This window comes from Megalops cyprinoides, chromosome 2, assembly GCF_013368585.1.
Source record: "Megalops cyprinoides isolate fMegCyp1 chromosome 2, fMegCyp1.pri, whole genome shotgun sequence".
Taxonomy (NCBI): domain Eukaryota; kingdom Metazoa; phylum Chordata; class Actinopteri; order Elopiformes; family Megalopidae; genus Megalops; species Megalops cyprinoides.
The window spans coordinates 36944949-36968319 of record NC_050584.1 but is presented as its reverse complement, the minus strand read 5'-3'; the positions used below and the strand labels follow the sequence as shown (position 1 = coordinate 36968319).

The 23371-nt window shown below is 42.8% G+C and overlaps 2 protein-coding genes across 2 annotated transcripts in view; one reads left to right on the top strand and one right to left on the bottom strand.

Annotated features, from left to right (window-relative positions):
• Nucleotides 1-680: 680 nt before the first annotated feature.
• On the bottom strand, nt 681-5495 carry LOC118771084 (protein ANKUB1-like). The gene is made up of 6 exons (XM_036518962.1): nt 5406-5495; nt 4431-4574; nt 3090-3306; nt 2451-2565; nt 1080-1961; nt 681-762 (listed from the first exon to the last, which is right to left on the bottom strand). The coding sequence occupies exons 1-6, from the start codon at nt 5493-5495 to the stop codon at nt 681-683; spliced, it is 1530 nt and encodes a 509-aa protein (XP_036374855.1).
• A 6221-nt stretch (nt 5496-11716) lies between these two features.
• Nucleotides 11717-23371, top strand: part of LOC118773340 (E3 ubiquitin-protein ligase RNF13-like) — a 30167-nt gene continuing 18512 nt past the window's right edge. The window contains exons 1-4 of the mRNA XM_036522229.1: nt 11717-11843; nt 14685-14819; nt 15755-15835; nt 22867-22992. Of these exons, the coding sequence (XP_036378122.1) occupies nt 14706-14819; nt 15755-15835; nt 22867-22992 (321 nt within the window). The 5' untranslated portion in view covers nt 11717-11843; nt 14685-14705. The remainder of the gene's footprint in view (nt 11844-14684; nt 14820-15754; nt 15836-22866; nt 22993-23371) is intronic.

Sequence of the window (23371 nt, the reverse complement as noted above, 5' to 3'; positions counted from 1 at the left end):
TGAAAAAGGACATCTTGTCTGGTAAACACTGAAGACGCCACAGAACCAAACAGACAGTCGTTAAACGGCAGTTAATGGGAACGGATGGGGTCATAGAGAACTGGTGCTTTCTCAATGTCATCAGTGGGAGCACAGACAGGCCCACACACATTGAAACATTGCTGCAGGCTCCAAGTACATTTCAATGTCCTAAACTCGAGGTGTTAACAATGCTTCTCCTTTCATTTGCACTCCTTTTGAATTTCTATTATTTAGGCTGGTTATAGGTTTCTAAAAGATTTGATTTCAGCAAGAAATATCATGTCTAGTTGCACAAATACATTTTAAACCTAACCTAATTCCATGCACATTAAAAATAAATTTCTATAAGTTCATGTATCTCAAAAGCAGCTAATGGGTATGTAAACATGATAAAATTAAAAGCCACTGAAATAAAAGAAAAAGGATGAGGAAATACAACAAACCCTTCTTGAATAATGTGACCTTAATATCACACACATTTCAATATGTATAGCATATTGATCACCGGATAAACAAACACCATACAAACACCACAGAATCTGAGGAGTCTTAAATCTTCATTGTCTCCAATAGTACATGCATATTTAAGTTCACTGGGTCATCACAGTATCAGCTGAGCCCTCCAGAGAGCATTGGAACCATCGGACAGTCCTGCAAATCTACACTAGTTTCTGCACTGTTCTCTGGGCCAGTGTCCGAGCCATCCCCAGCTGTTGCAGCCAGGGTTTCTCTGTGAAAGCACTGCAAGGGAAAAGGGTTACATCAGCCTAGAGGGAAATCTCAACCTGTTTCCTGCATGCTCAATTCAAATACTCTCCAGTCTGTCCAGTGTATAACATACAGTGTGTGTATATACATGCAGTATTATGTTCACTTTGCAGAAGATTCTTTGACCTATTTCTCTGCATTTTTCCCAAGATGGTAATATAGGGGCATAGAATGAATGATATGTGGCAAAACGCTAACATTTCTCAGTAAGTAGATATTTGAGCTGCATGTTAATGACTTTGCAGGTTAAAATTTTATTGAATTGAACAGACAACTTTGAGGGGACTCACCTAGCTAGGGCCAAACAATAGATGGCATTCTCTCTGGTGCTACGCCCACAGTGTTTGGAAAAGGACTCCAGTGAAGAGGTGAGGATGAGAGAGGAGTTGGGGGAGGCATAGATGAATCGAGGCCGGGGGTTGGTATCCTGGGAGATGGGTGGAAGTGGGACTTTGCTCCGCCACGTGTTCCTGTTCTGGTCCCTATTTTCAGCCGAAAGGATTTCCTCTCTTTTAGAGCGTCCTTCCTGCCTGCCGCTCCTCCTGAGTCTGCCATCATCTACAGCGGCAGGATGCAGCTGAGGCAGCTGACCCGGCTGACCTCGAACTGGAAGGTTGCTGCATTGGACAGCCGCGCCCGCCCTGGTCACTCTGCTCCTGGGCTTTGATGTCATCTCTGGAAGAGTGAAGCCATCAACCAGGACAGTATCTCCCACCCTAGTTTTATAGGGTTCCTTGTGAACCATGCTCACTGGGGAGGCCTGCCGCTGTGCCTTGTGGACCCAGCGCTTGATCTGGATGTATGTCCCCATAGGGAACGACAGGCCTGGGAAGGAGACCATTGACCAGAGCTTTGTGATGAGGTATTGGACGCAGTCTCTGTGCCTGTGCTGAATGGTGATCTGCAGAGGGCTGCGGCCCCTGTGATCCCGACAGTTCAAGTTCAGCACACTGTTGTTGATGAAGAACTTGAGGATGTGGAGCTGGCCAGCCTCTGCGGCAGCATGGACGGGACACTTGCTAACCTCAGGGTGGTCTGTCTCCTTGCACCACTCGCGATAGGGGTGCACCCCTACTGCCTCCTCCGCCCTCACTCCCCTTCTTAGCAGCCAGTCGGCGAGGTCCAAGTGTCCGAAAAAAGCTGCCACATACAGAGCCACTCTCTGCTGGAATCTGTGAGATGGGGGACACTTTCAGTTCCTCTCCTATAGCCACAAACCTTCATAGGAATGGCTGTGTTTATGCATGTAACTTGCATACAGGGCCTTTAAGCAGAGCCCTACATTCAATTTTACTGTACTGACATAATCCATGTAACTGGCAGGTGCCTGACAAGTCGCAAGAGGGTGCTAATGAGCATTGCAACAAGGCGACACTGGCTGATGGAACCCACCCTGCTCCTGACAGAACAAAGTGAATTGTGCTCCACCACTGTGAACTTCCTGTAATTGTCAGCTAATGACACACCACAGCCTCTGGTGTCTTGGGGTATTGTGATAAGCCTGTGCTCCGTAACCAACTGAGACACTTGGAAGGCCAATTACAATATATGTGAAGATAACTGAGGCACACATTTGCAATACTATGATGGCACAGCAGGAGATGGCACAGTGGCAGATTGACTGAGCAGCATAGGGTGCTGGGGCTGAAAAGGGGACTGACCTCATCACTGGCTCCTCTTCAGACAGGTAGTGCTGGACAGTGTGTCTGTGGCCCAGAAAACAACCCCTGAGGAACTCTGTCCACCCGTCCCAGGTGTCCAGGTGGAGTGTGGTTCCTATGTAGACAGATTACTGACTTATCACAGCACTGAATCTCTGTCTGCTAAGCTTTTATGCAACAATGGTTTTTTTTACACATATGGCACCAGGAAAGAGAAACTGGACATTCCTCTGATATCAGAGCAGTTTGTATATCACTTGATGTAGGAGAAGTCAGATTCTGAATAGGAACTGCAGATATAAAGAGTGCCATATATTATCTGTAAGCAGGTCCAAACAAAAGTTTTCTTTTTGTTGTAAAGGGGGCTTACTTAGTAGTGGAGTGTGCAGACACCTCATTGAATACTCAAACAAAGCCATGTTTGAGAACAAAGGACTCATGTCATCAGCAACATGGCCATCAGACAGACAGTGAACAAACACTAAAGTATTAGACAAAAGGGCTTTTCGTGAAACACATTTCATGTGCCCCCGTTCTATCAATGAGGCCAGTAAAGATTTTGGGCTTGCACACATGCCAACCTTCATTTTTATACAGCGGGAAACTAAATGGAAAGAGGCACTATGGCGGAAGCCTTACCGACTTCGATGCCATACTCATCCAGGCAGTTGCAGTTGTAGAGCTCCAGGCCAGTCTGAGTGGTCAGCCTGAATGTGCTGACCGGCAGACCATTTTGCAGGGACACTAGGGACTTCAGCTTGGAAACAGAGGTGCTTAGAAGAAAAACAGTCCCCATCACAGACAGGGTCTCCTTTGTCACCGCGCTGAACACATGCAGGATGGGCTTATCCTCCTCCTGGGAGATGAAGCATTAAGCATACGTTGCACACTGCACTATCTAGTCCTCTGACTCAGCCAGAGTAATTAGCGGACTATTAGCCATATGAACTGTTGGAAATGATTGGTAATATGTGGTGTCTGCTTCAACATGTTGTTTGCTTCAGTTGCAGGCCATTGGTTTTTGGAAGCCAGCTATCTCGTGGTAGATTGTTGTAATTGCGAAATACTAACTAGACATATGCCGCAATGCCAAAATTAAATGTTTAATTGTTTACTGTCCTTATTTTTATATTCCCTAAAGAAAAAATAAATACACTGAATGGCTTGCTCTTGACTTTCATTGTAAATACACCAAGAAGAATATACTCCTTGCCTGACATAATTTTTTTTCTGATTATAAGGCCTTATTTAGAAGTGAGATGCACATTGTATACACCAACAATAAACGTGCAAGCCAGTAAAAGTGTAAGCTACTAATATAAAGCCATTCACCCCTCAAGGCTGCAGTAACAACTGCTGCAACTGTTTGCAGTGGCTACGAATGCTTCCTAATGACAAGACTTCAAATAAGGTTTCAACAAAGATGAGGTCATTAACAGCCACATTCCAGTCTGTACTCCTGACAACCATACACTGCAGTGCTGCATTTTAATGTAAAAGTGGCATGGGGGTCCCACTGGTGGCACAGAAACAAGAAGCGGCTTTGGTTTGTAAAAAAGGTATGGTGAGTAAGAGACTGCTGCAGTGTGGATGACATTGTTCCTGCTACAGTCATTTTGTTGTGTTACAGGTAGAATGCAGAATCACACTATCCCTGTTTTAAACAGTTACCAGATAAACCTAATCTAGTGAGGAGTGTGATTTTGCTCCAAAACAATCATTTTAAAGATAAAAATTTCATGGAGCAGCTGATAATAATCTTCCTTAACCCTGTTCTAGAAATGTTTACCCAACAAGAGAAGTCCTTAAAACTATGTGTTGATTTGTGCATAGTGAATCTGCTTAAAGACTTTTAGGCTGAGGGCATCATCTATTTCTAGTCTATCTCTGTCCCCCTCCCTGCCAGAGATGGCTGGGGAAAAACAGACTTGTTTTCGAGTGGGTGTCACAGGGGAAGGTAGGGGGAGTGCAGGGTGGTACCTTGAGCACACAGTGGATGGTGCTGCTAGGGGCGATGCCAACGTCGGGTAGAACCCAGCTGTCTTGCAGAGTGGCACCGGCGTAAGTCAGGTCTATGAAGCGATGTGTCCGCTTATCGTCCGACAGCTGCATGTGGAAGAAGTCCTGCAGGAGGAAGACACAGGACACTGGACAGCACCATGGGTGGGGACAGTCATACAGGGACAGGGTATCCTTTGGAATGCTACTAAAGGATTAACAACCAATAACTAAATACAGTGTCATTTATGTGAATAAAAATGGCAAAAAGTGCTGCTGGGTCTGTAGGTTTTAATTAATTATAATTATATTTTTCAAGAAAAAAGCTGTTGCAATCAGCCTCCTGACTGGGAAAGGTACTGTACATACATTTGCTTACTTGTAGTTGCCCTGGAGTGTTTATATCTTGATCTTATAAATTTTCATGTTTTGTTTAGTTTAATGACTTTAATTTGAAATTTGCATGGAACAATTAAGAGGTATCACAGCACATAAATTATTCAATGAGATTATCCAAGAATATCAGCCAAAAATAAACCAAGAGCTTTGTTGTGCAAAGTTTGCTTAACACTGTTTTCTGACTTCTCCTGCCGAAAGACAAATTAGAACAGCTAATGTGTTACTTAAAGTAATTTCCAAGACACCATCCGGAATGACATGTACCGGAAACAATTACCATCTGGAAATTTTTTAACTAAAACAGGCACATTGATTTCTGTCTCTAGCTGAAATATTCACATCAAATTGTACAATTTACTGAAATGTATTACTAAAGAAAGTTATATGTTTTAACAAAAACTGATGCATTGTTTACTGACTCTAGCTGAAATATTCACATAAAAATGTATAGCTCATCAGAATGTATAAATAAAGAACAAAGTATCAATGCCTTTGTAATACAAGACTTTAAAGTCTAGAAAATAACTCTATACAAACAAAGTTCAGAGGTTTTATTACCTTTATCATCCATTTTATTGTCCTGACTGTCTGGTCCTGGGAAATGTCAAAAGGTTCACAGGAGCCCTCAAAGGCAATGAAGATCCTCATGGCAATACACTGCCAGTGCCTCTGCTCACTGCCTCTGCTTGCTGCCTCCGGTTGCCCAGAACACAGAGCGTGTATCAGGTCTCCAGAAGAGCCAGCTGTGGGGAGGGCATGGTGGCTGGGGGACTGGACAGGAAAGGCCCTTGGTGACTGAGGTGGCCCCTACCACACAGAAAGGAGGAGAGTAAAAATGGAAAAAAGTGTCCTCCAATCTCTTGCACACACAGACACACGTTGAAAGGCTGTTGAGTGGAGCTCAATTGTTTGCGTCCACTGATTGTGAGAACAAGTAGTCCCGCCCTCTCTGTCTCCACAACACTGATGAGGTGGCCTCACAGACATGTAAGAACTTGCTCCTGATAAAGACCTTTCATTATCAATTTATTATTTATCATTTTGTCAGACGTCATTATACGTGTCCGTCTGTATTTGTGAGAGTCAGATGAGGGACGTGTATGTGTTTGCCTGCACAAATGGTTAAGAGCTAGAGCACTGATGAATCACAGCTGCCTGTTGGAAAGTAACTCTTATTCATTGTCTTTGTCTTCATTGGAGCGGTTGGCCTTCCACAGATCAGAATTTGGAAACAGCAGATTTGATCTCTTAACCAGGAGATGGTTACTTTGCCTCACCAAATAAAGCAGCCCACTTTGTGGCAAAGCAGAGGTCGTAATAGCAGCTTGACCGGTTACACAGTCATTCATGAACTGAATAATGCATCAGTGTCATATGATCTGGGTGCACTTTCACTCTGCAGTGTTAACACCACTTCCCTTATCCCTCCTTCTTAATAGTGTTCCAGAGAGCATCACTAGGTATTGGGCTATGAGGAAAGACATTTTGCCGCAGAAAATCAAATTACAGCACTCCCTTCTGATTCTAAGGGAAGATTTGAATGGTTCCTTCTCAAGCAGTCTGATCATTTTTTAAAATACATTTTCAATCCATGGCATATCACTAATGTGAATCTCTTATTGATGGAAGTATCTGAAGTCACTTTTAACTAAATACAAAACTACTTTCCATAGTTAAATGTAATGTTCTAAGATAAGGTAACTGAGCAAAGTGGTGTTGTCCCAGCCCAGTCAGAGTAATTAATTATAAGTTTGTTTCCTCTGCTGTTTTGTCTGATTACATGATTTTTACATGATTTACAACTGAAATACTTGAAATAAAATCATAAAAATAAAAACATTTAAAGTAATCCAAGAGCCCAGCTCACACTGCTTCTTGTTGGTATGCCTTTTGTAAAACAGTACATGTGAACTTTTCTTCCTGTACATTTGCTGCAGTTTGGTGTTCAGCAATTCACTATATTATGTCAGCATACTATGTCTATTTCTGGCTCGAAGGGTCGTAAGTAAAACACAGACTGACATTTTCTATGGGTTGTCAAAACTTTCTCTTTACACAGACTGTAGTAAAGGGTTAAAAGACACCAAAGTGTGGTTTCATTGTAGGAGGGGTTGGCCGCTCTATTTCTGGTAGCCTTATTGAGTTGCGTTTGGTTCCTATAGTAACACAGTGAGCAAGCAGAGCAATGATTTGAGATGGGGTTTTGCACAGTGAAAGTGTACAAGGTGGAAATTTATGCAGAGGGTGAGCCGCCCATTTCTGGGAAGAGGACAAATAAACATGGGAACTGTCCTTTTATAAGCCTACTTCAGAATGAGTTGGCTCACTTATTGACGGGTAGCTCATTCAGCATATCATAGCTGTCCAATTTATGTAAAATAAATGGCAAGATGTGTTCTATGTGGCTGATTATAATAGTGTCAGTCTCAAATGGAATGTATCAACTTGAAATTCTTGCCAAATCCAGCGAACTCTTCCTAGCATTACTAAATATTAGCACTATTGTATAAGAGTCACATTTCAGATAAGTATATACTTCATTCCCAGGGTATGCAATACCTCCCATTATGATGTCATACAATAAATTATATCAAGAGATTATTTCAGTCTTACTCGCATGAAATAGATAATAATGACCATTAAACAACTCTTTTGGTGTCTTTGAGATGAAATATCATAAATGATTTAACTGTTAAATGCACTGAAATAGGTGATTGACTGCACTGTGGACTACTAAGAAATAAAAATCATAAAAATAAAGTAATAAAAATCACTGCTCCAAAGCTGTTGCTTGATTAGCTAGCACAGGGTGGCGCCAGAGTTCAACTTTATCAGCCATATTTAGGGACAAACATTATTATCCCTATCCTATCCATAGCTGTCTCAGTTATAAGGCAAAATTAATTAAAAAAAAATCAAGAAATTCACATAACCTCTTAAACCTCAACAAATGTGTGGCAAGATTTTATATAGGATTTTATTAATGTTTGCACTACTATCAATCAAATTTCATTTAATATAGTGCTCTTTCTAAAGGAATTTTCACAGAGCACATTAAACAGAATCAGTTATACCAGCTGTAACATGAAATGAAACATAATCACTTATACAATTACAAGAATGAATATCCTAAAGTGAAGGCATTGAAAATTAAAGTTACAGCAACATATATTATTTAAGATTTATTCTTGACTGGACAGATTTTCATCATTATGCACATTATGTGGATATACTAAGCTTGTGATAAGGCTTTGTTAACTGAAACACACCCCAGTAAGCTGACATAGTTAACGTGGAACTGAATGTGATATAAGGTTGTCAATGGATGACTTTGTGCTCAGTGTGTCACATAAATTTAGAATTGATTACAATGATTTGACAGTTTGAATTAATTATCCTCATTCTTTCATGGATGGTGAACAGTAGTTATGCATTTAATTTTTTTTCCAAGCAAAAGCTTCAAATAGCTGGTTAGTCATGGCAAATCATAATTCTAGAAGCATAACAATATAAAAATAAATATAAACAAACTATGTCTCAGTGGAAGTCAAACAACATTTCACAGCTTAAAAAACATAATACATGGTTTATTACAAGGAGCAGAGTGAATCCAAACACAGAGATGAGTCAGGACACAAAGTTTTCTGTATTGAAGACTTGACAAGAGAAGCGAAGCAATGCAAAGCATTGCAGGCTTGGTACAGGAATGCATACACAAATCATGACAGCTGAAGACTGAGCCACAGGAAAGACAAAGGGCAGGGCTTAAATAGCAGACAACACAGGTGAAAACAATAACTAATCAACACAGGTGGAAAAAATTAATTAAATGAGACAGGGAACAAAGAAGAAGGCCATCTGGTGGTTATTCCAGGAAGCAGTAGCCAGGAACCCTGACAGGAAGTTATGAGGCCACCTGTTGGTCACTGAGGGAAGCAGCAGCAGCCGAAATCCTAACAGATTGCCTTTATGAGGTATAATATAGAAGGCTATAGATAGCACCCCGAGAACATCATGAGCTCCTTAACCAGGTAACTTTTCAATACCTGATCCGGGAATGGACATAGATTTTAAAGCATTTGCTAGAGTGCCACGACATATGAAAGCGCACATGCAGACATGCTGCAGAGCAGGAACAGATGGATGTGTGGAAGACAGTGTTAGGGACTTACAGAAAATGTTAATAATCCCATTGCACTCATTAAAAGAGTACAGATGTTAACAGGTAACTTGGTGTCCTGGTAAATTTGCCAAGCTGACACCACATCTGGTCACCTAATTATCCCTCTACATTTGATTGGCTAAACAATCTGTCACATTCCCTGTCCACCTTGTCTCATCGCTGTAAAAAAAAGAATTGAGAACTGATTTTCTTAGTTAAATAAAGGTTATATAAACAACTAAATACAAATAAATATATAACAAAGAATATGCAAAACAGAAAATTCAGCAAAGTGGAAGAAATGTCAGCAGTGACAAAAAAGAACTTCAAGAGAAGTTAAAGCAAATTAAAAATGACACATGGCAGTGTTCATGACTTCTGCTGATTGCATGATATAGACTGAACAACAAAATTACTAATACTGTCCAAGAAGTGAGAGAAACAAGCCATAATCTCTCTGTAATGTGCAAGTAGCCAGCATGCAGTACTACAGATCACTCCTGACAATAAAGCATAAAGTTTTTGACAACAGTAATGTTTACATTGAAATTGATAGGGAATAAGAATAAATCATTCTTAATCATTTTTGCCATAAAAGTATAATTTTCTAACTAGTTTATGAAATAGAATATTCTGTTCTATTGATAGCTATACTATCACAATACTTTCTTCATTATACAGTTTCAATGTACACACATATTCTAAGTAAGATAGCCTTAAACAGTGTACAGCTACTGAATTAATCATTTACACATTTCCGTTTTTCCAGTATTGTTATGTGGCTTATTCATGTTTGGAACAAGAGAAAAAACATATTTTGTCTGTTCTTTTTGAGGTTTTGATGTACTTGTATAAAGACACCAACATGTGTAGCTAAACCATATATATTACCATTACAAAAATATTTCTGAGCACAGAAACTTTAAGTCTTTTTAAGTGTCTCTTTCAAATCAGTATGACACCATATACCTTTTGAATTTCAGCCTCCTTTTCAATTTTGAATTTATTCAAAAGTCATGTGATGTCATCTGTGGTGTCCCTCAAGCTCTGATAACATCTTGTAAATTACTAAGAAACAAAATCTGAAACATGACACACAAAGGCATTTGTTTGGTAACATGTGGGTAGTCTAGAGGGATGGGGAGTAATCAATGTCAATACAGTAAAAACTAACTGACCTAAAATTGTCAACTGCTAGTTATTTTACTGTTTGTATTTTTGTATTTCTTACATAGAAATATTATTTTAAATAATTGTGTAAAGTAGGCTGAGGTTAAAGGTTCTACAGTTATAATAAGCTACTAATATTTTACTGTTTGCATTTTGAGGATATAATTGTAATAATTAAGTCAGGAGAAGTGGTTGGTGTCTTAACCACAATTGGCAGTGGCCCAAGAGACAGAGTGCAGCACCTCTGATGTGATGGTGTTGGTCATGTTGGTGTAGTGTTTCAAACTATTTGTGCTGCAACGTTGCATTTAAAGGTATGATTTCCCCTCATTTATGTCCCAAATATTTCACAAGGAGGAGGGTACCCTGCACATGCCCTCTTGGTCTCTTCAGTTGTCACCTTCTGGCACCTTAGGCATTGTATAACACTTTATACATTATTGTTCAGTGGAAATTATTAACAGTAGAAATTGTCTGACATAGTCACACCAGCAGAAATAAATACTGTGACATGACAGAGTCATGGGAAAATGAGGTCAGGACCAGGAGGGAGTTCTTTAGTTCTCCAGGGGGAACTGAGTCAGCATGATCATTCAGTGCTCTTCCTTTCTTTCACTACTGTTGAGGACATTCTATACCCTGAAATAACAAAAGCAGAGGGTGTAGCACCATCCATCCAGGAGTTGGGGACCACCAAAATCCCAACAAAACCCCAAAATCCCAACCCCAACAAAATCAGCAAAGTGTCTTCTCTTGCAACAGGCCAGACATCAAACATACAGAGGTTTGAAGTGATGCACACCAGCCTGTACGACAAATTTAGTATGGTTCTTGGAGTTACCCGTGTCTTTATTATGCTGTTAAACCCATTTGAATCTTAATTCACATATTTATTGCCTTAATTAAAAGTGCCATTTGGAAAATAACTCGACATATTCCACCCCAATGTGCACTGAAGTACATCAAGGAGGGATATGACTTGGTGGGACAGAGGGCCATACAGTGAGGAAAATACCCACAGTACAGGAGATAGCATTTGCTTCCAGGAACACAGTAGAGAACATGTAATTGTGGTGCCACTGCTCTGGCAACAATACAGGTCTAGAGGCGAAGTGCCCATGCATTTGGAATGGGGGAACTATACTGCCTATGAGAGAACAAATTAGAGAAGCGAGCAGATCAGGTAAAACCGCCATTGTGCAGAGATGCTTGTGCTGGCGTTATCCTTTGAGCATCAACAAAGAAGAAAACGCGTTAATTATGCACTTGAAATGTGTGCATCTCACAGACAGAAAGTTTGCTTTGGCAACACTTTTATGAAAATGATTATTCTCCGAACATGCATCACTAGACCGGTTATTTCCATAACACCGTTATCCTCGCATCACGTGGTATGACTCAGGAACCTCTTTCAAGCTTTCATGATGAGTGATTCTAACGTTGTCCAATCAGCGTTACCGCATACTAAAGGGCGGACACAAAGGTAGGAAGTTCCCAGCACACGACCTGCTCTATGCTTATTGTTGACATTGTACTGTAGTGGGTTGTGTTATGGAGTTAAGTCAGTGGAAATTTTGGATCGTACATCCAAAGTGCAAATTAGTGTAATGTCGATATTGGTCACTTCTTATTCAAAGAAAGGAACGCATCCATCTGTTGTAAAGGTAATGATTAAATATCCTAATTTTCAGTACCAGTCATTTATTTCTCATTTGTGATAAAGAGAATCACTTCAGATGGCGAACTCCTGGAACACCAAACTGATTTGGCCTTGCAGTCCATCATAATAGTTACCTAACAAGGTAACTGGCTAGCTAGATGCGTAGCTAGCCAGCTAGTATGGATGTAGTGAGATAGCGAGCTAGATAGATGTTTCTTGTTAAACGAATTTGTTACGTTTTAGCCAATAAGCTGGCCAGCTAATGTTAATTTAACTGTCTACTTGTTAGCTACATAAGTAGCTAATCTACTTAACTAGCTCCCTAGGTAGACTGTCAGTATACATGAATATATATAATATATATTTTTGAATGACATTTAGCTAGCTAGCCTTCTTAGCTAATTAGCTGTCTGGCTCGTTGACGAAAACAAATAACAGCAACATTTATTTAGTTAACTGTTAACTAGATAATAATGTTAGCCCGCATATCTAGTAAATTACCTAGGAACAGTGTAGCACTTGCATAATGTACATAGCTAGAATGGCTAGGTTCTCAGCATCATACATGCTAGCTAGCCAGCTATAGGTTCTTCAGAAGCAGAGGTAGCTGTTAGCAGGCTAACTAAATGAATAGCTGGCGGTGGCTAACTTTCCAATTAGTTGGGAAGATATTGTTAATGATTTGCATCTGCCTTTCTGGTTTCTCGGCTGATCCAAATGTTGCTGTTTGTGTTATTTCTGTAAGGAGTGGTCAGTGTCAGTGGAAGTCTAAACTTAGCTGGATTTCACAAGACGGTCAAGTCACAGGATTGCAGCTGTTGAGTCCTGAAGCCAAATCACATGTGTACAGTCACAGACCCCGATTTCCTGAATACAACCACATAGAGATATAATTTCATAATAATTTGTCTATTGCCAGAGGAACTTAGCTAGCTGCCCTGCATTTTGTCTGTTTGGAATACAATGAGGATATAGGCACTGAATGGTAGAGGCTTGTATTTAAAGTGAAATGTGGCCTTGCTTAAGGTAGAGTGCTTAATAGTAGAGCGTTTGGAGTTCCCTTTTTGGAAGGCAACGCTAACAGAGAGAATATACACAGTACAGAGAGGCAGCTCCTAGTTTGTTTGTTGTGAATAGTAAAGTTTCAGAGTGCCTTCTCTTTCCATGTCTTTTCTACCATCATGAAAGACACAGTCTTCCTGCTAGTTCTTTCCTCATTTGAAGGGTGTCATTGTGGCTGGACAACAGAGATGATGCTCTGAAGCTTCATAGCTGCAATGCATTTCCCAGGTGCCCTTTGCCTTTGAGCCACGATATCCATTTTGTCTCTTTCCTCACTCATTATTATCGAAGCAGGAGAGTAATATAACCCCCCACCCTAACTGAGCTTGCGTCACTTGGCAGAATTGTGTATAGCAGCAGGGAATGTCTAGACTGGTATGCTGCAGAAAAATGGTAGGCCAGCTCCAAGTTTAGAGTGGGCACACCAGTCCATTCCCAGCACAGCCAGAACAGGTGCGTGTGGCTACTCATTGACAGTGGGGTGGGGGAAGAATAACCAGTTATTACGATTACCTTGATACTGAGTTTTGTGAATGATTATCTAGTATGAAGGAATGTTCATAATTTAAATCAGTTGCAAAAGTTCTAGAACCTTTGACCTAAATGAGGCCAAATGCAGGGCTATGCAGGTTTGAGGAAGTAGGAAATGGAGATTTGTTGTCGTAAGTCTTTTTTATACTTTAACAACAGACGAAGGATAACAGAAGAATGCAGGTCTTCCTGGAAAGTTATGTGCCATAGTGTCTCTACTTGTTTTATGTCTGTTGTTGTATTTGTCTCTGATGTGCCCAGCAGACTGTAAATCTCTAACAGCACATCAGTAAATAGCCCACCCAGCTGTGATCTTTGGCTCAGTTTACAAGCAATTCTCCTCATTGTGAGGCATCTTTGTTTTGCCTCTGCTTTTACCCAAACTGCCCTTTAATAGTAAAGTCCTTGTTTGCTTTAACCAAAACCGCCTTTTAGGAGCAGGAGGCCTTGTCTGCCTCCGATAGTGAACACAGAGAAATGCATCCTTAATGTGAACGTGGAAGGAGAAGCAGTGGAGCATGAAGGAAGCTGACAGGACTCATGATGGATTCATGTGCTGTGGATCCCTGGCAAATGAAGAGCCTGTTTACAGTCCATGTCTCCCCCCGCCTGCCCACCTCCCCACTACAGTGCCATTTCCGAAGATTATTGTGGCATTCAGAGCCTGACGTATTGAGTCAGTGTCGAGCTGAGGAAGTACTAGTTTAAAGCCTAGTCAGACTGCCTCCAAATCACAAAGAAACAGGAGAACAACTGTACGCTATAATGTCAATTTAACAGTTGTTTCCTTAGGCAAAACCTCAAGCTAATGATTGCACTCGAAGGGACACAGCAGATTCTTTTGCTTGCAGTGGCTAGCGTTCGCTTGGATGACACTGCAGCACAATTCAACTGTGAAGTCTTCGACAGGCACAGGTTGCAGTTTTGTCAAAAGTGAATGTAAACCTTTGACTTTAAGGAATTTTTTCAGTCCTTTATAGGACAATTAAAAGCTGTCTTCTTGCGTATGCTGTGTATTGATATCATAAAGTCGAATTTCCAGCCTGTTTCTTGGTGGTTTATATACTTGGTCCTTTGGTATTGATCTACGTAATGTTCAGATGTATGCAAAGGAATTGCAGGGTGGGATCGCAATGCTAAATTTTACCAGCTGCATCTCCAAAATTGATTTGGGATTTAGCTAAATTGTGATCTGAAATGAACCGCAGTGACCCACGAGAGGGCGAAGTTCTGACGTCATGTGTCTGCGCAGGTGCTGAGCTGGGAATGAAAGATGCTGCTGTCCCTGGGGATGCTGATGCTGTCCGCCACACAGATCTACACCGTGTTCACCGTGCAGCTCTTTGCCTTCCTCAACCTTCTGCCTGTGGAGGCCGACATCTCTGCGGTGAGTAGATGAAACAGTGCACCACACTAGTACTAAGACATGTGACCAGACCCTCCGGGTGCAGGCTGCAGCCTCTGTATTGCCCCTTTGTGAGTCTCCAGCGGCTCACTCATGTGAGGTCACTCATGTAATGAGCTATGGTCTGCTCCTGGGAACATCATGCACTGCACTGGGTCTCCTGCCCTGCGGGCTCCTAAACCGGTTCGGGGGGGGGTCTAGGGGTCTTATGGCAGATGATCTGTAAGATGATCTGTAAGATCTCTAAGAGTCTGTAAGTTGCAGGTTGAATCTCTTTCAGTGTCAACAATCTTTCTTTTGCAGCACTTGGATGCTCAGGGTTGCCTGTGCAGACTCAAAGTGAATAAATACATGTACTGTGAGAGGTAATTAAGTGTGCTGAAGTCACTGGAACACTGGAACCTTTTAACTCACTTGTTTGTATGAAAATAAGTAAACCTTTCTAAGACTGATAAGCAGCTTTTTGTGTAAATGTGTTAGATTAGTGCTACAAAAATTCCCATTGGGAAATTAAGTTCCTGTCACAGTGACATAATTTCAGTGTGGTAAAATTTAAGATATGCTGACTGAAGATGTCATAAAACCATGGGGGCTTCAGACAGGAGGGAAAATAACAGTGGGGTTTCAATTGTTATGTTTGGGAACTCTGAGGCCAGGCTGTGCTGTTAATGGGATGTTATCCCTGTAAACCTGGTCCCAGTCCCTTGATGTGGAAGACCGTCAGAGAACTTCCTTTTTGAATTTCATAATGTAGTTTTATTTCTCCAATAGCGTCTGTTCTGTACCATACATTGTGTATATCAGTGTTCTTTCACTTCTTCACAATTCCCGCACCCGTTTTGTGTTTTAACTTATCAATAACAAATAAAGGCTCCTGTTTTTCATGTGATATTTGTTGGCTGCATTTTGTTTTTCAGTACTCATTTGAGAACAAGACTGAGAACTTTGATGACTTGCCAGCAAGGTTTGGATACAGATTGCCCAGCGAGGGACTGAAGGTGAGGACCTTTAATATAAGTTGGCCCATTCAGCACCCAGCTGACTCCTAAGGGGAATTTGCATATCCATGTAGAATCGTCACATGTAATTAGCCCTCTAAAACTAAACCTTAATGCAATAAAAATGATTTACAAGCAAAGTTTGCTGACTTCTGCATGACTTGGTTTGACCTGGGGCATTCCTACTACCATACGTAGGGCTGGCCAACAAACTGACCTGACCTACAGCTAAGGCGGGTCCGTAGGAAAATGGCTATCTCTGCTGCTTAAAGTGGAAAGATCAAGGAGATGTGCGTGAACATTGAATGATGGCATGCCTGACAATCCCCTTGTTTCCACGAAAATGGTTAGTATAAAGTAGTTGTTTTGTGGAGGTCTCCAAGCTCTCCTGCCCAAAACACTGCATGGGAGCAATGGGTCGACCAGATGAGGGTCACAGGGGCCATGCTGTTCCAGTGCTGGTCTTCACTGGAAAAAGAGATCACACATGTGCCCACTCATGATCAGTACATCTAGTGCAGGGGATGTTCTTGTGTTCTCCCGTGCCAGTGACTGACAGGAATTGTGCTTTAGGAAGAAAGGCCTCATTGTTCTGCACTGGCTAGTAATATTGGTCACAGAGGGCAGCAGTGCTGCCTAGCATGATCTGAGACATAAACAGGCCTGTGAGGATACGGGCTGGCATGTCACATCTGCTGGAATTCCAGCAGCTTCCCCCTGCTGCGTCTGGAACAAAGGGAGCGTCCGTCCACGGCGGCTGATGGACGCGGACCCGGGGAATGCGACTAATTGAAAAGTGAAGCTGCATTTCAGCAGACTGGCACAGGGTGGAGGCCATGTCTCTCAGCGTGTGCGGGGCAGCTTACATAACACGTGGGGGGGGTATGAAAGACGAACTGGGCTTACGCTCCGACTCCTCAACCCTTGCACCCAGCTGGAAACAAGGCGACTCTGATCCTTGTCGGCCGGTGTCAGGGCCGGCAGCCCGCAACCTTGAGTCTGAACACTCTGTCCCCATATCATCGTTACACAGCGTCAAGCCCTGTAGGCCTCATGACAGACAAAAATGTGATGTTAATCGCAGGAGAATTGGATGCCAAGGCTGGCCTTTGTGTGGATTATGTACACTGTGTTCCATACGTTGTGTACAGCACGTACTGTACAGGTTGACAGGCGGGCCAAACGGGTTGGGCGATTGCCTGCTGCGCTGGGAGGAGTCCAAGTTTGGATCGTAAGTGCACCCTGTCCCCCCCCCCCCCCCCCGGTGCCTCGGAGCAGGTGGATTAACTGTCCGTTTGAGCTTGTGTCACCCCGCCAGGGTGTGCCCGGTGTCCCCTGTGGCGGGGATAATCTGCGTGTGGCGGTCTCCAGACCCTGTGTCTTCCCTGCAGATTGCAGACCTGACAGGGGACTGACCTAACTGTCTCTGTCCCTGGTGGGTTTCATCACAGCTTCTGATCCCCAGCAATTATTGCATCAGGCATTTTCAAGGCAAATCTGAAAATTTCCTTATAACGGGTTATAAAACCAGAAAACTCCCAGCCGTGTGTCCTGAGCCTTATATGGCTGCTCTCAGCAGAGCTGGAAGCTTCTGGAATGGAGGCAACGCACCCATGCGTACAGGTTTTGGCTGGAGACTCTAGTCTCTCACACTGGGCTCAATGAGCAGTGTACATTGTCTGCTGACAGGGAGCCCAAAATGCAATGTGTTAAGTCACACTCTTGCCAGAAAAGAGACTGGCTGTTTAACACAGGTCTTCTTTCCCCATGAACTGAACGCGTGTTGTAAAATGTACCAGGGACTTCCTGTATGCCTGCAAACTTTCCCACTTACTCTCAATTCCGCAGAAATGAAGAACCCAACATTGCAATTCTATATATGTTCTCAGGGGGGATTCCAGCTGCTGGGCTGGCCAAGCTAAGGAAAGGAAAAGGGATACTGTCATTTGGACGAGCTGGCTCCACGTTTGTTCTGTTTAGTGAAGCAGATTTGATATATGCTGAGACACTCTTTCCAGGAATATTGCCCTCAGTCTCAGGTCAGCAGGGTGTGATCACCGCCACCGCCTACCAAAAGGCCCCCTGTGCTGAGTTGTACATTGGGGGGCAGGAAGTGACGTGTCACATGCTGAGGCTGGGCTGTTGGCTGCGGGCTGTGGGCTGCGGGCTGCGGGCTCTGCTGTGCTAGCCTGGTAATCTGTGCCTGCATGTCTCTCCGCATGTGAGACAGTTTGAGTGAGGCCCCAGCTGAACCTGCAGTGAGTGCTGACCGGCTGTGTGACAGACAGGCTCTGTTTCCCTGGTGACAGCTGTTTCCTGCATTTGCTGCAGACAGACATAGGCAGTCTACGGCAGGCCTGGAGTCTATGCTCCCCCAACACACACCCCACACACACACACATACACGCACACTCTTTCTTTCTCTGTCTACCCCCCCCTCTCTCTTTTTTCCCTTTTCAGGAATGGCATTGCTCTCTTTCTGTCCAGCTTGTCTGCCTGGGGTTTGTAAGGTCTGATTCAGAGCTGCAGCCAGTCTTGTGCAGGGATTCTGTAACCACTTCTTAATGTCTAGAGATGTTAAACATCACTCAGTCCTGTTATAATGAGCTCTGAGAAAATACTGCAGGAGGTACCTTTTGTACTTATGTGGACAGAAGAACAGGTTTGTGAACCCAGAACAGGTAGTCCCCCACACCATGTTTAAAATCCATCCTAAAAGTCCTCTTGGGTGTATTTATCGCACTGTTGTCTATTTATAGTGTCAGACACAAATGGAGTACAGTATTGGTTCAAATTTAGAAATTCCTTTAGGGCTATCTTAGGTCATTTTACTAGTAGTAAACAAGTAGTGAATTTTGGAATATTTGAACGTCAGTCCCTGTATGCATGGAATGAGAGATGCAATACTCTACTGTAAATGTGGATTCTTCATGTGGACACATCCCTATTTTGTTTGGGAATTCTGAATCTGAGTTGCATTTAAGGTATTTGTAAAGATTACCATAGCTTACTTTACAGGACAGATGCATGAAATGTGAGGGAGGGGGAGGGAGGTACTGAGGCATGCTTCAGTGTGCTCCTCTTTAGGAGGAGTCGGTGTGGTGCTGCGTGAGTAGGAGCGGTTAAGTCAGAAATCCCACTTCCCTGTTTTATCAGGTTTTCAAGCACAAAATTGAAGTTTGGTAAAACTAGTGGTTAGAACAAAAAAGGTAAAAACCCAAGTTGCAGTTCTGTCCCACCCACTATGTGATTATCATGGAAACATATTTTGCCTGCGCAGAGAGTCTTTACAGTTGTACAATTGAAGCAAAGCTTGGTCTTTTCCTGGATTACCACATGATGGTCTCAACCCATCTGGAGACCCAAAGTGGGGGAAAAAAAACTACGCTCTAGAATGTTCAACACTTGGCTGACCCCGAGTTACATGTGCGAAGAGTGCAAGAGGCAGGCTGTTCTCATCTCTCCCACAAATGAACCAATAAATATTTTTGTTGGGATGAGTTGCAAGTGTTTTGTTGGCCCATTGCCCGCATGTAAGCAGAGCCTAATGTGTATAACCACACTGAGTGTATTATTACACCTCAGACACTCCCAAGAAGATGCTCCACTTCCCTTTATTGCTCTGTAAATACTCTGTGGACATAGAGGGTCTATTTTTGTTGTGTGTTAAAACTGGTATGCTTTCTTAGACATTTATGATGTACTCCATTGTGACACTGGATATGGACCAGTGGTTCTCAAAAAAGAGTGGAGCGTTCTTGCCTTTGGATGCCTTTTATATCTTGTGGCTCTGTTCAAGGGGTGATATACTGGTGTAGATATAGATGTTAATATGTATCTGCAGGAAATATGATCAGCCAGTCTATCAATCAATATCTGTCAAATGTCAATTAAGGGCTCATAGAACCAAGATTTCGCTGCAATGGAAAAACTGTCTTGGGCTTCATTTACACTGCAGTGGATTACATCAGATCACTTTGGACAGCAGTGTGGTTTAGCAATAAAAGAGCAGAGCTTATAGCCCAAAGGCTGCTTGTTCATTTTCAAGGCGGGACACTGCTGTTATACAATTGGAAAAGGTACTTGAATTGCCTCAGTAAAATGTTTGGCTGTAGAAATGGATAACAGATAAGCAGCTGTAAGTGATGTATGTTGCTCTGGATAATCGCCGGCAAAACATAATGTGATATGGAATACACTAAAAGAACTGCAGCAGATTTATACAGTGCCATGCACAGATGCTAACGATCATTCTCTTTGTTTGCTGTAACTACTGTTTTATCATTTGTGAATTTCTGGATTTGTGGAATGAGGGATTTGTGAATACTGGATGTTTTCATCAGAGGAATTGGAGACCCCCCTACCATTGCCTCTGAATCCAAGGCCCCCTGATGCTGCTTTCTTAATGTTAATCTACTGAGAGGTAGTGAGACTGAAGCAGATGATAACCCCACTATTTTGAAGCAGATGATAACTCCACTATTTTCTGTCCTTGAAGGCATATAAGGTGGAAAAAAAAGCAAATCTGTGGAATTTTAAGGTGGTCAGATTAATAATCAAGGGTAGTGGTCAAAAACACTGTAATAAATGGTCAAATGCTTATGTTGCCCTCCTGAATACTCAAAAGAATGGGAAAGCCCACCAGAAACTGAACAAATTAATCCCTCAGACCTACATTAACATTACAGAGAGAGCTCCAAATACTGGCTTATTATTCATCATATTCTTCTTAATAACTTGCTGAGATATAGTCCTGACCTTGGCTTCTAAATAGATCTATGAATAAATGTGTTTTTTTTGTTGTTGTTTTCATTGATTTATTTATGAGTTAACAACTTGTCGGGGTGGTCTGCACATAGAACACATTATCAACAGAGGGCGCTGTTGTAGTTTCTCATGAAAGAATGTAGGCCCAGGGACTGCATTAGCACCTCCAGTAGCAGTGTGAAAGGATATTCTCCGGTGAATTAATAACAGCACAACACCTCTATATTTTACTGTTTGTGTTCTTTTTGCCTTGGTACAAACTAACTTGCAGAAAACACTTTATTTCTGTTGTAAAGACTAAAAACCAGATTACCATCCTACTACTTCACAATTTGTCTTTAACCAAGAGAGTAACATATGTGAGCAACTTTCTTTCTTTTGTGTGTTTCTTTCCTATCATTCTGAGACAGACCGAGGTGTAGGCTTGAGACTTGGTGAGTGTGTGGAGGAGCTCCCATGCTGGCGCGCTGTATATAGCTGTATATATATGTATATCATAGCTGTAGCTGGAGAGATTAACTGCTCTGATTCCAAGAGCTGGGGTGTGAAGGGCTCTTCAGTTGGATGGTGGGATCGTAGCACACTGTCCAAAGCCCCTGTGTGCATGGGTAGTCTGACGAGTGAAGGAGCTCCGTTAGATGCGTAATTATACCATAAGGTTTGGCGTCCTCTCTGCTCAATTTCTTCACCCAGTGCAGATATTAAGGGATAAGTGACCCCCAATAAGGCAGTCGGCAAGAGGTGCTAATGTAATAGCCGCTGGCATTATCCTAGCATTGAGAGCACACACTTAACCCTGCTCAGAGAGGCGCAGCAGCTACAGCGCAAGCTCTGACCTGGATAAGGGTGTCTAGAGCTGGTTTGTCATAGTAATGATAGCATTAAGTGCAGGCCTCGTCTGTGTAGTCATGCCCCCGAGAGTGAGGGAGAGCGCACGCATCACTCACTCATCCGCCTGTGACCGCTGCCATACAGTCCAGTGGCTGGATAAGAATCCTAGAGCTTCACCTACGCCTCCTTTTCTCTGTCACCAGCTGATAAGCGAAGACAGACAGTGGCTTGTCTGGCGGTTGTTTCTACACCTCAAGATATATGAAGGATCACCATGGTATTGTGTGCTGTACTTTATGTTAGTCATAGCTGGAATGCCGCGTAGGACCCACATGCCACCCATTGACCGCATTGTTCTAAATAATATAATATGCAATATATCTTTACACAGAGTTAATACAAATTGGTAACTTGCAGTAGCATTTTCACAGTAGAATGCTCATTACAGTGTTCTTTACCGGAAAATGAAGCGTGGCACTGATGGATGAACTATGTCCCAGGACCGCTTCTCTCTGATCTCTCACTCTGGAGTTATTACAGCAGGTCTTAGCCAGTGGTGGGCGCATCCCTTGGGGGCGTAGCAGGCTGGTGGCTCTCCATGTCTCCTGGTGGGTGACTGGTGGGGCCCACTGGCCCGCAGCCCCCGCTGTTCTGATGGGTGCATCTCTGCAGTCTGTAAATTGGTCTCTCTGGCTCAAGGCTGCTGACACGCTTCGTTTTGTGTCCTATCTCCCGGCCACTGTCTTAACGAAGAGTAAGCAGAGGCCGCTCTGCTCTGCCAGCATTCAAGAGGCGCCGTTCAGCTGAGCTTATTTATTTATTTCCTGTATTTTAACATACGGAGCCTGATTAGGATTCTTAGCAGACATAGTCTTACTTTTATCTTTCCCTTCAAACACCCAGTCGTGAAATCTCCAGAATATTAAAGGAATTTTGCTGCCTGGGAAGGAAAGTGTGTTGACAGCAGTCTCCCCCCTCCTATGTCTTTCACCACTCATTTCCTCTCCTTTCCTCAGAAAAATAGACTATTTTCAGTCACTGCATGAGAGCATTTATTTATACGCTTGGAAATGCGTATGAAATCTGAAATGACCACAGACTCCCACGCATGAGTTTTAGCTGGTAGCGCTTTCCCAAACACCCTGAGACGGCAGATGAGCATGTGTAATGAGGTGGGGAGAATTAAGTGCAGGATTAGTGTGAATGAGAAGAGCCGAATCGGGTCAAGTGTGGTTGTGCCGCATGTTTTCCCTACACTTATCAGCTTGAAGCAGTTATGTATCTCCCGGACACCAAACCCACTCGGTCCCAGTGGATTTAAAGCTTCCACCTTCAGGATTCTGTAGGTGGGGGCTCCTGCGTGTGAGGGCGGTGCTGAGGGCGGTGCTGATGGCAGGGTTATGTGAATTTCCCAAACTCTGATCTCTCTGCAGGGCTTCCTGATTGGGGCCAGGCCCGAGAATGCCTGCGAGCCCATCGAGCCGCCCCCCTTGCAGGACAATGTGACCGGAGCCTTCATCGTGCTCATCAAGCGCCTCGACTGCAACTTCGACGTCAAGGTGGGTCTCTGATAATCCAAAGGAGAGAAGGTTGGCATCTTCACTGGTGCCATTCCGGCATTACTGTAATTATGATGTTCACATTTTTTAATGTAACGTGCAGATTTCCACAATACCTCTGAAATTACAGAGGAATGAGAGTGCAGAGATAGGCCCTCCAGTTTTCACAAGCAGTTTGTACATTTTCCTCCATAAAATGCCATTAATCTTGGTAACTGGCTAATAAATGCCTGGGAGTGACCAGATGCTAAAACATGACTTGGCTGTGGTTTCTGAGGGAAAGGAAGACTGACGCAGCGAGTTGATCAAAGAATTCTCTGAGAAACTGAGAACTGTGTGAGTGTCAGAGCGGCTCGCGCAGCCGGAAGTGACCGTTTAA